Genomic DNA, 13,921 nt, shown 5'->3' on the forward strand with positions numbered 1-13,921 from the left:
GTAACGTAAGGAGATTATCCTAAGTAAAGATTATGTAGTTTAAGCGTGATTGTTCATAGTTAAAGTGATTAATTACCTGCCTGGCATTTAGAATGAGGGGTTTTATTCCCTTCCTAACTCCAGGGAAAAATCCATACCTGGGGAAACAACCTTTCTCGGAGAGGTGACCTTTGTTAAAACACATAGCGCCAAGGTGAGCAAACATTAAGAATATATACGCCAGGTCCCTTGAAACATATGCTGTGCAGATGTTTCTTCCCTGCAGCGACTGTGTCAAGCAGCAAGGATGGACCGGCTCCTGGCACCTAAAGTGATCTATAGATTCAATGCTATTTCTATAAAAATTTCAATGACCTTTTGTGCAGAACTGGAAAAGTCAGTTCTCAAATTCATAGTGAGTTTCAAGGGACCCTGAATTCCAAAATAACCTAGAAAAAAAAAGTCACAGAACTCATGTTTCATGATTAATAAAACTTACTCAAGTGATACTGTAATCAACAGTATGGAAGGGGCATAAGGGCATGTATATCAATGGAATAGAATTAAGGGTTAAGATATAAACACATATATCTATGTGTAGTTAATTTTTTAGAAAAATATATATTTGTTGATTTCAGAGAGGAAGGGAGAGGGAGAGAGAGAGAAACATCAATGATGAGAGAGAATCATTAATTGGCTGCTTCCTGCACGAGTAGTAAATGTAGAAACTGTCTCCACAAATGTATTTTTTTCCTGCCTCAGGGAGATATAGTGGACTTGAATTAGGTCTTGAAAATATTTATCTTAAGTATTGTTCTTATGTGGCCATGGTTTTGAAAACATTTAAGCAATATGCAAAGGTATAACCAGAAAAGCAGACACTGCCCTGCTACCTCTGAACACACTGCCATTGCCTTGTCCCATTGTACTGCTCTTTCTCTCTCCCTCTCTCTCTCTTTGGTATCCTTTCAGCTTTTATAAATACATATGTGTATATATGGATAATTGTATATGCACATATATACATAAATAATTTTGTATCCATATACATTTTACCAAGTGTCTTCTATCCATATTTTGTAAATTGCTTTTTTTTCATAATATATCTTGGCTATCTTAGCAGAGGATTTTAAAAATAATTACATGTTTTTGAATGTTAAGGAATCTGCTTATATTTTTAAATACATTTCCACCTTTATCCTTTAGAATTCTAATATTAAATTTTTATTTGAAAAATTATATAAAAGTTTATTATATAATGAATTAGCAAAACATGTATAATGCATCTGCAAAATATATACTGTATATTAGATATTAGTATTTTACCTGACATGTGAAAAATGTTTTCTTCTATTGAAATTTTAAAAATAGATATTAAAATAGAATAGAACTACACTAGCTAATTAATACTTGTCAGGTAATAGAGGATGTTAACAATGGTAAGTAAGATTTCTCCTTTTTAAAATACAGTGGTGAGAAGACTGAGGTCAAGTTTACTTTAAATTCTTTCTGGGTTTAAAATCCACAAATGCTGGTCATTTGGGAGGTCTAAGTAGGCTATTTAATTCAAGCTTATAGTAGTAAGGTTAAAGATTGCAAATCAAAGGTAAAACTTACTGCATAAAACAATGAATTTTCTGTTTTGATTCCTGTACCTTTATTTGTTTCGTGCTCGTGCCCTTAAGGTTAGTTCTGTATTTGAATACAACAAATATCTTAAAACATTAAAAAAAATTTTTTTAACAGAGGTTTAATTTTTGCTTTGCTAGACAAATGATACATTTTGCTGGAATATATATGTTCTCACTTTACTAGTTCCTCTCTCAGTATGAGACCCCTTTTTTCTTTTTCTCCATTTTTAGCTTTTATTTAAAGTAAGTTTGAACATTTAATATCTATACTAATAAAAGGGTAATATGCTAATTAGTCCGGGAGACCTTCTGGACATATTTTCAGACAAAGCCATGGTGGCAGGGCCGAGGTAGAGGTGGTTAGGGGCAATTAGGCCAGGAGGGGAGGGCAGTTGGGGCAAGCAGGCCGGCAAGGGGGATCATTTGGGGATGAGCAGGTTGGCAGGCGGGCGGGGGGGGGGCGGGGGCAGTTGAAGGTGAGCAGGCCAGCAGGCACGGTGGTGATCAGGCAGGCAGGCAGGTGAGGGTTAGGAGCCAGCGGTCCTGGATTGCAGGAGGGATGTTCGACTGCCGGTTTGGGATTGGGCCTAAACTGTCAGTCAGACATCCTCCAAGGGGTCCCAGATTGGAGAGGGTGCAGGCTGGGCTGAGGGACACCCCCCCTTCCCCCCGCACCAATTTTGTGCAGCAGGCCACTAATGTGGATATAAAATACAAGGAAAGACTTTTCCAAAGTATTTTGAAAGTTTTAAAAATATTTTATTACAGAACTGCCCAAAAGTAGACATTTATTAATCAATTTTTCTCATTTCTGTAAGATTTGGTTGTGAGAGAAGTAGTAGAGTAGTGCCTGTCTTGGAAGTTAGGAGATCTGGATTTTTGTGTTGATCTATAATTAGTTAGCTGTATGTGACCTTAGGCTACTCATTTATCCTTTCTGGCTCTTATTTTCTGAAAAATGAAGGTCCTTTTCCATTCCTACAATGCTAAGATGCTATTAAGTAAGGTTTGTAGTAAGTTCAGCTTATTGAAGATTTAATACAGGTATTCTCTTTTTATATTTACATTCATATGTTTGATAATACATTTAGTTGTCTAAACATTTGTTGAATGTTTTCTGCCCTCTACTATGCTAAGTGTCGGAGACTTAACTGAATAAGGCAGTTATGGACCTTGCCACTATGGAACAGTGTTTAGTGGAGAAGAGTGGAATTAAATATTATGGAATTAGTTATTTTATCCAGTTGTAATATATAACTGAGAAGACTGAATAGCAGAATGAGAAAAGTAGCAGAAAGAATGAGAGCAGGGGTACTGTGAGAGTGCATCAGTAAGAAAAGAACAGCGTATTTACAGACCCTGAGTGAGATCCTGAAATGCAGAAGTATGAGAAGGTGTAATTCCAGAGTGAGGAACACAACTTGTAACTAGTGAGATGGGCTCAGTGTAGTAAAAATTACTTAATGCCTTTTAAAGTCAAATAAGTGTTTTTGTTGGGTGGTTATTAGTTGTTTCATATTGTCTGTGTCCTGTCCCTCCTCACTAAGAATGCCTGAGAGTTTTAATGTATCGTCTATTGAAAATTAGCAAATTTATACACTGTCCTTGTTTACATTTTTGTTACTGAATTTATCTATTTGCTTTTTATTTTCATTGCTGAATAGTTTATAAATGGAAGTTTCTTATGTCCCATACCCTGAATTTATAGGCACATATATTAGCTTTGTAACAGTGTGGAGTTTTTGTACTGAGTTTTCTCAAGTCTGAGATTGTTTCATTTAAATTCCACTCATAATACTGTTGGATCATGTGTTTTATCTTCATTTTGTTTATTTGTACAAACTTATTGACATAAATTGAGATAAACATTGATTTTTGAAGTGCCAGTAAAAAAATAGAATTTTCCAAATGATTTAGTGTTTTCCTGGTCTATGAAATGGGATGTTATATCATCTATGGCTGCACTGTTGATACCCTTTTAGGAGAGGTGGTAGGCTCAGTCTTATATTCCGTAAGCATTAAACAAGTCCAGCAAACCAGTTTCCATTTTATAGCAGTGATTCCTGTTTATAAATAATAAAATATTATAGATATTTTGATAATGGAGACTTTTTTTATGTAGGACACCATTGCAGTGGCTGGTTTTATTGTTTTGTCTTCACCTACGACAAGCAAAGATGGTGAACATTGCTTATTTTTGAAAGCACTTGAGGACTTCAAGTCAACTGTTTATGTAAGTGTGTAACTTTTAGTCTACTCATGTTATGGTTTTAATGAGGTAAGGTGATGGCATAGAAGTAGTGTTTCTATAAATCTGCAGGTAAACTATTTAGCCTGACTGAATTATTTTAATTTAATATTTTAAGTTTTAAAAATAGAAAATATTTTTTCTGACTTTATGTTTAGATGACTCCAGGTAGAAAATAAAAATCCCTTAAAGATAGTTACTTATTGATGAAAATGTTGAAACTCCACAGGCACTCCAGACTTCATCTTATTCTTTGCAGTTATATTGTCAGCCTCTTTGATGATCTATTGAATTGCACTTTTAAGTTGATCAAGTATCCCTTTTTAGGTAAAGCTGATTTCCTCCTATTTTATTCTTTATGAAGGTGCTCATTCTCTCTGTCTTTACTTTTTCCCTCCTCCAGACCCACCTTCCACCCCCACACACATTTGGAGACTACCTGTTTGAGGAGAGCTGTCATATAGAGTTGGTTCAAGCCATGTGCGTACAGGCCAACATCTGCCTGTTTCTCTCTAGTATGCACAGGGCATTATTGGGCTAGAGGTTGTCCTGTGGTATTAAAATTAATGAATTAGACTGAAGCTTAGCTTAGACAACTTTGCACGTCACTGTTAATTTATAAGCCATAACTTTATGCCACTGTGATGCGTTTGAATATTATATACAGTTAAGTGTGTGGTTTTGCTATAATTAAAGGTCTGTAACCACATTGGAAGTTGTTGTATACAAATAAACCCTTTCTGTGTTTTTTTTCAGGTTTATATTAAATCTATAATAGATTTTTCTACAGAGTCAATGTCTTTGGTAAGATGATATTTACTTTAATTTAGAACATGTACACACACACCCACATATATACAACTGTAGATACACACATGAATATATATGTATATTTATAATCTGATTTTGAAGTAGTATTTGATTCAGTGGGAAAACATAATCTCTACTTTTTTGATATCTGATGTCCATTCAAGGTATATATTTATCTAGTAATTATTACCTGGTTATTCTGTTGTCTGGAAGATCTGCTGATGTTTTCTCTAAGCTACATGCATAAGGAAACTGAAACAGAAAAAAATTTTCTTTGTGTGAAGACATTGGGACTTCTACTACTTTTAAACCTTAGCCAAATGTATTTCTTTCATTTTAATCAGATTGTATTTAAACAGATTTTTATGTGTTGAATTATGTAATTAGAAGTAGTTTGTTAGGCTTGTCAGACATTTTGCTCTTCTTTTTTTCTCACTTTTTTCAGTATTTAATAAAATTTTATTATCATAACACTAGGAAGTTCCCATTTTTACAGGTGAGCTACTTGTAGCTGAGTGAAAATGGGAAGAAGCTAATCCTATATAATAAAAGGCTAATATACAAATGGGCCGAACGGCGGAACAACCGTTCGCTATGATGTGCATTGACCACCAGGGGGCAGACGCTCAATGCAGGAGCAGCCCCCTGGTGGTCAGTGCGCTCCCACAGGGGGAGCACCGCTCAGCCAGACGCTGGGCTCATGATTGGTGAGCACAGTAGCGGTGACGGGAGCCTCTCCTGCCCCTGCGGCAGGCAGACATCCCCCGAGGGGTCCTGAACTGTAAGAGGACGCAGGCTGGGCTGAGGGACCCCACCCCCAGTGCATGAATGTCTTGCACTGGGCTTTTAGTGTCATGATAAAGTTTAATACAAAATTTGTATTCTACTATGTTCTTAAGCCCTTAGTTTCTAGTGGGCAAACAAGAGTTCAGAGATTTTATTTCTAGTTGGCAGTGACTGTTAGGTACAGGTTTTAAATTCTGAATAAGTCTATAATGGTATAATTTGAATGTTTGATTTAGGGAAAGTATAACCAATTAAAGAATTAATGTACTTTGTTAAAAAAAGTAAATTAACCCCAAATATTAGTATTTCTCAGAATTAGTATAAATAGATCAGGTTCAACCATCCATGAACCCATAAATAAGGCAGAGGTAAACAAAGGTTCCTCTAAACTTGAGGAAAGTGGTTATTCAGAAAGCCCAGGTATTCTGAACTATTAGGATATAACTTAGCTGCTCTGCATACATATACTAACTTATTTACATGGAAAGCCAAATTATGGTTAAGTTGTTTGTTGGCTATGAATTAACAAGTACATTACTTAGATGACCAAAATAGATATGGTCATTCATTTATACATTAGGGAGATAATTCTTAAGATAGTATATTGGTGGGTAGTAGGACCAGATGTTTGAACTCTTTTTTTTAATAGTAGATATTATTGATTTTTTACAGAGAGGAAGGGAGAGAGATAGAGAGTTAGAAACATCAATGAGAGAGAAACATCGATCAGCTGCCTCCTGCACATCTCCCACTGGGGATGTGCCTGCAACCCAGGTACATGCCCTTGACCGGAATCGAACCTGGGACCTTTCAGTCCGCAGGCCGACGCTCTATCCATCGAGCCAAACCGGTTTTGGCAGAGAGATAATTCTTAAGATAGTATATTGGTGGGTAGTAGGACCAGATGTTTGAACTCTTTTTTTTAATAGTAGATATTATTGATTTTTTACAGAGAGGAAGGGAGAGGGACAGGAATAGAGAGTTAGAAACATCGATCTGAGAGAAACATCAATGAGAGAGAAATATTGATTCGGCTGCCTCCTGCACACTCCCTACTGGGGATGTGCCTGCAACCAAGGTACATGCCCTTGACCGGAATCCAACCTGGGACCCTTCAGTCTGCAGGCCGACGCTCTATCCACCAAGCCAAACCGGTTAGGGCATGAACTCTTTTATGGATTGTTTGACAAATATGTGGACTTAAACTTGGGAATCACTTTCCCTTTTCTTTCCAAACTTATATACAGTTATTTCAGAAAATTTCATTTCTCTTACCATTTTTAATGTCTTCACACCATTTATAATCAAAACCTAGCTTTATTTAGGCCAAAGTAAAATCTATTTCCCACAAATTCTGAAGTGATATTCCTTAGGGTTAAAAACCAGAACCAAAATCTTTTAAATGTCATTACTTAGAATTGTGTACAAATTATACCATTTATGATCAAAGTTATTCCTAAGAAAAATTAATACTAGTGGTTTATATAGCAACCTTTTAAGCTATACATTTCCTTTTTCAAGCTTCAGCCTCTTATCAGACACTCAAAAGAAAAAAAATGTGGTTAGATGACCATATTATCTTCTTTGATCATAATATGATTCTAAAATGTAAATACTTAATATTGACTTATTTACTGTTTTTTCTTCAGGTTCCAGCAACACGTTATACGTACACACCGCTGAATGAACTCAAAGGTGGCATGATTGTCAATGTCTATGGTGTTGTGAAGTTCTTTAAGCCTCCATATCTCAGCAAAGGAACTGGTAGGTATTAAAACTGGTCAAGATTCTAATAAACTGGCGCTGTTTTATTGTTTTCAGGAATACAGTTTCAGTATCCTGTCTCAGAAGCTCAAGTCATATTTACAATTGCCAACCCACACTCATGTGTTGGCCTGGGGCTTGTGGGCTGGGGGAAGCTCCTGTGTTGAGCATCTGCCCCCTAGTGGTCAGTGCACATCATGGCGACTGGTTGTTCCTTTGTTAAGTCAATTTGCATATTAGGCTTTCATTATATAGGATAGACAACACACTTTTACCTTGATTTAATTCAGTTGAACTAAATCAACATTACTCTATTTAATCTAATCTGAAACATTATTTGTAAAAGGCATTATTCTGTGTGGTTAAGAAGAGAAGAGCACTGCCAGTTAAGCTATGCTTCACTTTAAAATATAAGTTGTGATCAAATTTTAGATATGTTAAAAATGTGGATCATTGGTGGTGTTGATGAAATACTTTACTACCTGCCGGGAACTGTGGCTCATGTTGGGAACACAAAGATGTTCTCACTGAAATATATTTTTTCATTTGACTTTATTTTTTCCAAGTCTTCATTTCCCACCCCATCATACCATTCGACATACATTTTTGTATACTTTCATCTTAGTAGTTTCTTCTGACCATCAGATTTTTTCCCTCTCTGAATCTTACATGTGCTCATTCTGGGAATTTGCTATAAAGAAATGATAACTTTGATCCTCCTCCACTTGCAAGTGTTATCCGGCTGGCTGTAATTGGCCTGCAAAATTGAGGATAAGCCACATTGCTGGTAATAATGTCCACCGAACTTGTTTAAAGATATAACTTAAAAAATTTTTTGCACTTGATATGTTGCTAATTCTTATCATTAACAGTTTTTAGTAAATTAATCAGTAAACATATTATCAAAAATAATAAAATGATAGTAATATAGAATAAAAGTAGAACTTTAAAAATATTGATGACTCAATATTAATTTTAAATTATTAGCATAATAAATTTCTTCAACGTTATTAAATCATGTACATATAATGAAAGCATTAGGGAACTATAATACTTATTATCCTATATAATAAAAGCCTAATATACAAATTGTCCCCTCGACCAGGAGGTCGACCGCTCATTATGACATGCGCTGACCACCAGGGGCTGGTGCGAATATGGCAGGCATCGGCGATGCAGCGCCGGCAACAGGCAACAGTGGAGGCGCTGCCGGCCCCAGTGGGTCCCGACAAGGGTGGGATGGTGGAGCAGGTGAGTGGGCTACACCAGGGCCAAGGCAGGTGCGCGTGGGGGCCAATTGCTCCACAGTCGGTGACCAGTGGCAGGAGGCAGGTTCACCACCTGGCACCCAGCACTGAGGGAGCTGGACGGGCCCAATTGCCCCACTGATCACCCCACAGATGGCGACCAATGTCCATTACAGAGAAAGGGCAAATAACAATATTAAAATATTTCTTCTAATTATTTTCCTTTCAATGTGCACGTATCCGTGCACCAGACCACTAGTATATTCATAATGTCCTGTATGTCTATCAGATATGTGTAGTTGGATCCAATCCCATATTTAAAAAAATCATGAGCCCCCTAGCCTGTTTGGCTCAGTGAATAGAGCATCGGCCTGCGAACTGAACTCGCAGGTTCAATTCCGGTCAAGGGCACATGCCTAGGATGTGGGCTGGATCCCAGTAGGGTACTTGCAGGAGGCAGCAGATCCAGGATTCTCTCATTTAAAAAATCATGAGTAGTAATAAGCCATCTGTTGTGACAGATATTTCTGTATTTATTTTGAGATACTAAATTAAAGTGTCATCAGTTTTATCATTCATATTCGTTGAAATACTACTAGCAAGATGGTAAATTTTTAGAACTGTCTATGTGATAACTGTAGTTAAACCTATATTTTTATTTCTGATGATAGAACCCTTCCTTCAACATGCTACAGGTGAGTCAAACAAATAGCACTGGTTTTATGTTCAGGAAATGAACACCTTCATTAGTATTAGCACTGAAAAGTACCAGAATAAATGTACAGGAACAATCCACAGCTGTGCCTTTTTTATACTATGCTAGAGGCCCAGTGCATGAAAATCCATGCACTGGAGCGGGGTCCCTCAGCCCGGCCTGCCCGCTCTCACAGTCTGGGAGCTCTCAGGGGTGGGAGGTGACCTGGCAATCGGGAAGGCGACTCCCCCATCACACCTCTGCTGCTGCCACTGCTGGCATCACAAGCCTCGGGCAGCCCTGGGGCTGAGGGGACTGGGCACCACCATCTTGTGGCTGTGGGCGCTGCCATGTTTGAGGGTGGGGCAGTCAATTAGCATATTCCCTCTTTATTAGGATAAAGAATTATTTTGTAATACACATTTAAATATCACATATAGATGTACATAACTACTTATGCGGAGGAAAATTACCATTATGCCACTCAAATTTAGGTAGGTGGAAAATTTATGCTGTTATATATCATTAGCTGAAATTTTTTATTAAAATTTATTTTATAATTGTTACATTCAATGTGGTAGAGGCAATTTGGTACAATTTAGCATCTTTTTGACAAATTTTTTTTAGAGACTTTTCTCTCATCATTAGTAATAGTGATTACATATGACCTGTAGCAGACTGCAACCTTATATAAGGTATCAAATGCTTTATTTCCAAAGTTTTATATTCAGTCTTGAAGAAGTTGTAGATTTAATTTTTGCAGAAGTTTATCAGTCCTGTTGTTAAAAAAGCTACAGATATGTTGTTATTCAATTGTGGTAACATTCATTATGAAAAACTGAGAATTTCTCAGAGATTATGTAAACAGCAAATATTAAAAGATCATTGTATTATCAAAATTGATTTTGATAATGGATCATCAGTGGTACATACTGTGGCCTCTTTCAAATAGGAAGATAGTGATGCTGCCTTCATAGTATTTTGAGATTTTATAGCAATTATCTTCTCTGAAAGCCTCACATTTACTTTTGCTTTAGCGAGCTGGCTAACTGGAGTAAAAAATGCAGTTTTTTGTCTTGTACAAATAACATTGATCATATTTTTTTAGATAACACATATAGAGAATTTTAATTTTAGCTTTTTCTCAGATTTTAAAAAATTGCTTAGTCCGGCCAGTATTGTGCAGTGGTTGAGCATTTACTCATGAACCAGGAAGTCTCAGTTAGATCCCCGGCCAGCGCACATGCAGGCTCGATCCCCAGTAGGAGGCGTACAGAAACATCTCTCTCATCATTGATGTTTCTATCCCTTTCTTCCTCTCCCTTCCTCTGTCTGAAATCAATAAAAACATATTTAAAATATAAATAAAATAGCTTAATTTTTTTAAAGCTTGAGACATTTTCTTTTTATTATTGATTTTTCGAGAGAGGAAGGCAGAGGGAGAGATATAAACATCAATGATGAGAGAGAATCATTGATCAACTGCCTCCTACACAGCCCCTACAGGGGATTAAGCCTGCAACCCAGGCATGTGCCCTGACCAGGAATCGAACCGTGACCTGGTTCATAAGTCAGTGTTCAACCACTGAGCCACTTTTAAACCATAAAAGACTCTAAAGTCATGAGGAAGATTTTCTCCATGAGGGACTAATTTCACTCCCACCTTCTGCTAATGATATCTTTTAAAATATAAAATTAAGACTAAAAGGAGTTTGGAGATATAACATAGTACTAAACTACAGTTGTAAATGAAACATTTTGTTCTGTGTAATTTGTATTGCCTGTATTCTTCAGGGGCATGACCCTCTAAATAATATTTTAGTTCTTATTTACTACATTCTGTTATGTCTTCCATATTGATTGTTGTTTACATTTACAGGATGCCCTAAATGTGATGTAGTATCTTCTCTGTTGTATAAATGTGGAATTAAAAGTGGTACCGGTTATGCTATATTGCAGTAAAACTTAATAACAATGGGCTGCTGGCCCACAGCCATGTTTGCCTACTTCTGATTTCATTCATGATTATGGTTTTCATCACATTTTAGAAGGATTCAGACAGTAGAGTGCCTGTGTTTATATTTGCTCCCTCTGAAGTTACAATTAAACTCCAAGTTTAAAAAAGGTCTGATTTTAATGAAGGAAGAGGAGATGATAGTTAACAAGATATGCTAGCCAAACTTCAATGCTGAGATTTGGATGGTTGATGCTAACTGATTTAACCAAGAAGATAATTTTATTTTGATGCATGGGGACAGCATACGCAAGAAACACCATACCCCAAAGTCTCTATTCTGTTTGCAGCCAATCCTCATTCCCATCCCCAGTCCTAGGTAACCACTAATTTTCTTTCTGTCTGTATATCTTTCTGGATACTTCATATAGAAGACTCACAGAACATACAGGCTTCGCTTCTGGCTTCTTTCACTTAGCGTATGATTTGAGGTTCATATTGTAGCAGGTACCAATTTTTATTACTGAATGTCAATATACTTTTATAGGTATTTTAAAATATATTTTTGTTGTTTGGTCTTTCTTGTTTTAAATACAACCTTTGTGAAGATAGAGACCATTGTTCGTCTTTGTAATTCCAGAATAGCAGTTATGAACTGTGAACTCTTGGAATACCTATCTGCGTACCTGCCTACCTATTTATTTAATCTCTGTCACTATATATATATCAAAAGATCATCGTGATCATGCTTTCTTCTCTTTCCTGTTTCCCATGATCATTTGCAATATAATAAAAACACAAAGGGAAATTATATAACCTCACACCACCTATTAAAGGGAATGCTGTTATATGTGTTGTATAATGTTTCCTTGTGAAACAAAGATTGTAGCATATAGTATGACCTTGATTCGGTGATTTGCCTTCATAGCTTTTACTTGAATGTTTCAATAATAAACTTTTATAGGAGCAGAAAGCTGTAGCTGAAATACTGATTCGTTTAAAAGCAGTGCTGTAGTAGATGAAATGGTGAAGCAGCTTTCAGGAGGTATTTTTTGTGGGGGTTACATAATTTATCCATGGATGATTCTTTGATTAAGGACCTTGCTTAGATGTGCTACCAGCTTTTTCTTATAATAAAACTCCAAGGCAATTTACACTTAATCATACTGAGGAAATTAGGTGAATTGCTCAAGATTACAGGCATAGGGCTTAATTTATCATTTGTTATCTTTTCCATATTTATATCAACTTACATGAAGTATTACCTAAGTGTTAAAGTAGTTAAGTACTTTGTCAACAGTTTAACTATAAAGTCTTACTAATGCGTTAAAGTAGTTAAAGTCATTACTGTAAAGGTTGAATATCTTTTTAGATATTATGTACTCTTTCGGTAAAGTAAGAATACTGACTTATTAAAGGTCTTTTTACTGTTTGTACCTTCCCTGCTGATGTTAGCTGTTGAGAAAATAGACTATAAATTTATCTTCTTAGTCTTTTAACTTTATTATTAAAATGTGAAGTTATTAGTTGTCCCTAATTCCACAAGTTAATTTTTTCTTCATTTGGGGATAAGTAAAAAGTGGATCATGGGAAATGAATATTTTCATTTTATATAGTTATTATTTAAGGATTATATATGTATGTATGTATGTATGTTTGTATTTGGTAGGACACTGCTTAGAGTAGTTAAATAGAACTTACTTTAGTAGTTTGCCTTTTTAGTATTTGTTAAAATGGGTAGCTTGTGCCCAGCCAGTGTGACTCAGTTGGTTGAGTGTTGCCCCAGGCATTAAGAGGTCACTGGTTCCATTCCTGGTTAGAGGCAGCTGATGGATGTTTCTTTCTCATCGATGTTTCTATCTTTCTCTCCCTCTCCATTCTTCTAAAATCAGTAAAAAAAATGTTAAAAAATAAACGGGTACCTTGTTTTCCGGTCATGTCATGGATCTATTGCCAATTGAAAGAACCTAAAAGCTATTTAATATTTCATTTAGATTGCTACTTGTCTTTATTGTTCTTGAGTGCAAATTATTGGACAGATTTTTAAAATGACACTTGTTTTTTTCAATCTGAAATTGTGTTTGCTTCTCAAAAGTATATTCATATTTAAGTACAAAATCAAAGTATATAAAATGGTATTTTATTTTGAACTCCTCATTACTTTATAGATAATCTTAGGAGATTCTAAGAGCATCCTGATGTTTAGTTATGTCATCCCAGAGAACTTGCTCTGCAGCAGGTAGATGATATTTTGAAGAATACTGCTATTGTAAGTCTTTTGGGGCCTGCAGCTCAGTAATTGAATAGAACTGGTGTGTGTGGTGTGTGTGTGTGTGTGTGTGTACACCTGCAAGGAAAGTACTTATAAAGTTAGATTAAATATACTGACAAACTTCACATGAAGAAACAGATGACTAAGATCCCCTATGTATCTTAGATTTTAAAAAGGTATGGTAGAGCCATATGACAGTGGCAAAAAAAAATGTGTTTTATTCTATTTAAAAAAGTAAAATTTGTCTTTTTTTGTGATCTTTGGAAGACTGCTAAGATAGAAAAAATGTCATGAAGTAACCTCCTTACATTTGTTAGAACTACTAAAAAAGGAAACTCAGAAACTAAACTTGGGTTCAGTGGATCCTGCTAGTATAACAAGAGACGAACATATAATATCTTTTTTCTTTTTAAATTAAGGTTTTGTTTTTATTTTTAAGTTCTTTTTTTGTAATGTTCTCTGAATTGTTTCCCCCTCATAGAATCAGGTTTCTCTTTTTTCATCCCCCCTCTTTATCTTTCTTCCCCTTTTTCCCT

At 35.9% G+C, this 13,921-nt stretch overlaps 1 protein-coding gene across 1 annotated transcript in view; it reads left to right on the plus strand.

Annotated features, from left to right (window-relative positions):
- The first annotated feature begins 3,732 nt into the window (after window positions 1–3,732).
- POT1 (protection of telomeres 1) overlaps window positions 3,733–13,921 on the plus strand; it is a 57,182-nt gene continuing 46,993 nt past the window's right edge. The window contains exons 1-3 of the mRNA XM_015564333.1: window positions 3,733–3,843; window positions 4,615–4,662; window positions 7,104–7,218. Of these exons, the coding sequence (XP_015419819.1) occupies window positions 4,654–4,662; window positions 7,104–7,218 (124 nt within the window). The 5' untranslated portion in view covers window positions 3,733–3,843; window positions 4,615–4,653. The remainder of the gene's footprint in view (window positions 3,844–4,614; window positions 4,663–7,103; window positions 7,219–13,921) is intronic.

This window comes from Myotis davidii, unplaced genomic scaffold, assembly GCF_000327345.1.
Source record: "Myotis davidii unplaced genomic scaffold, ASM32734v1 scaffold179, whole genome shotgun sequence".
NCBI lineage: Eukaryota > Metazoa > Chordata > Mammalia > Chiroptera > Vespertilionidae > Myotis > Myotis davidii.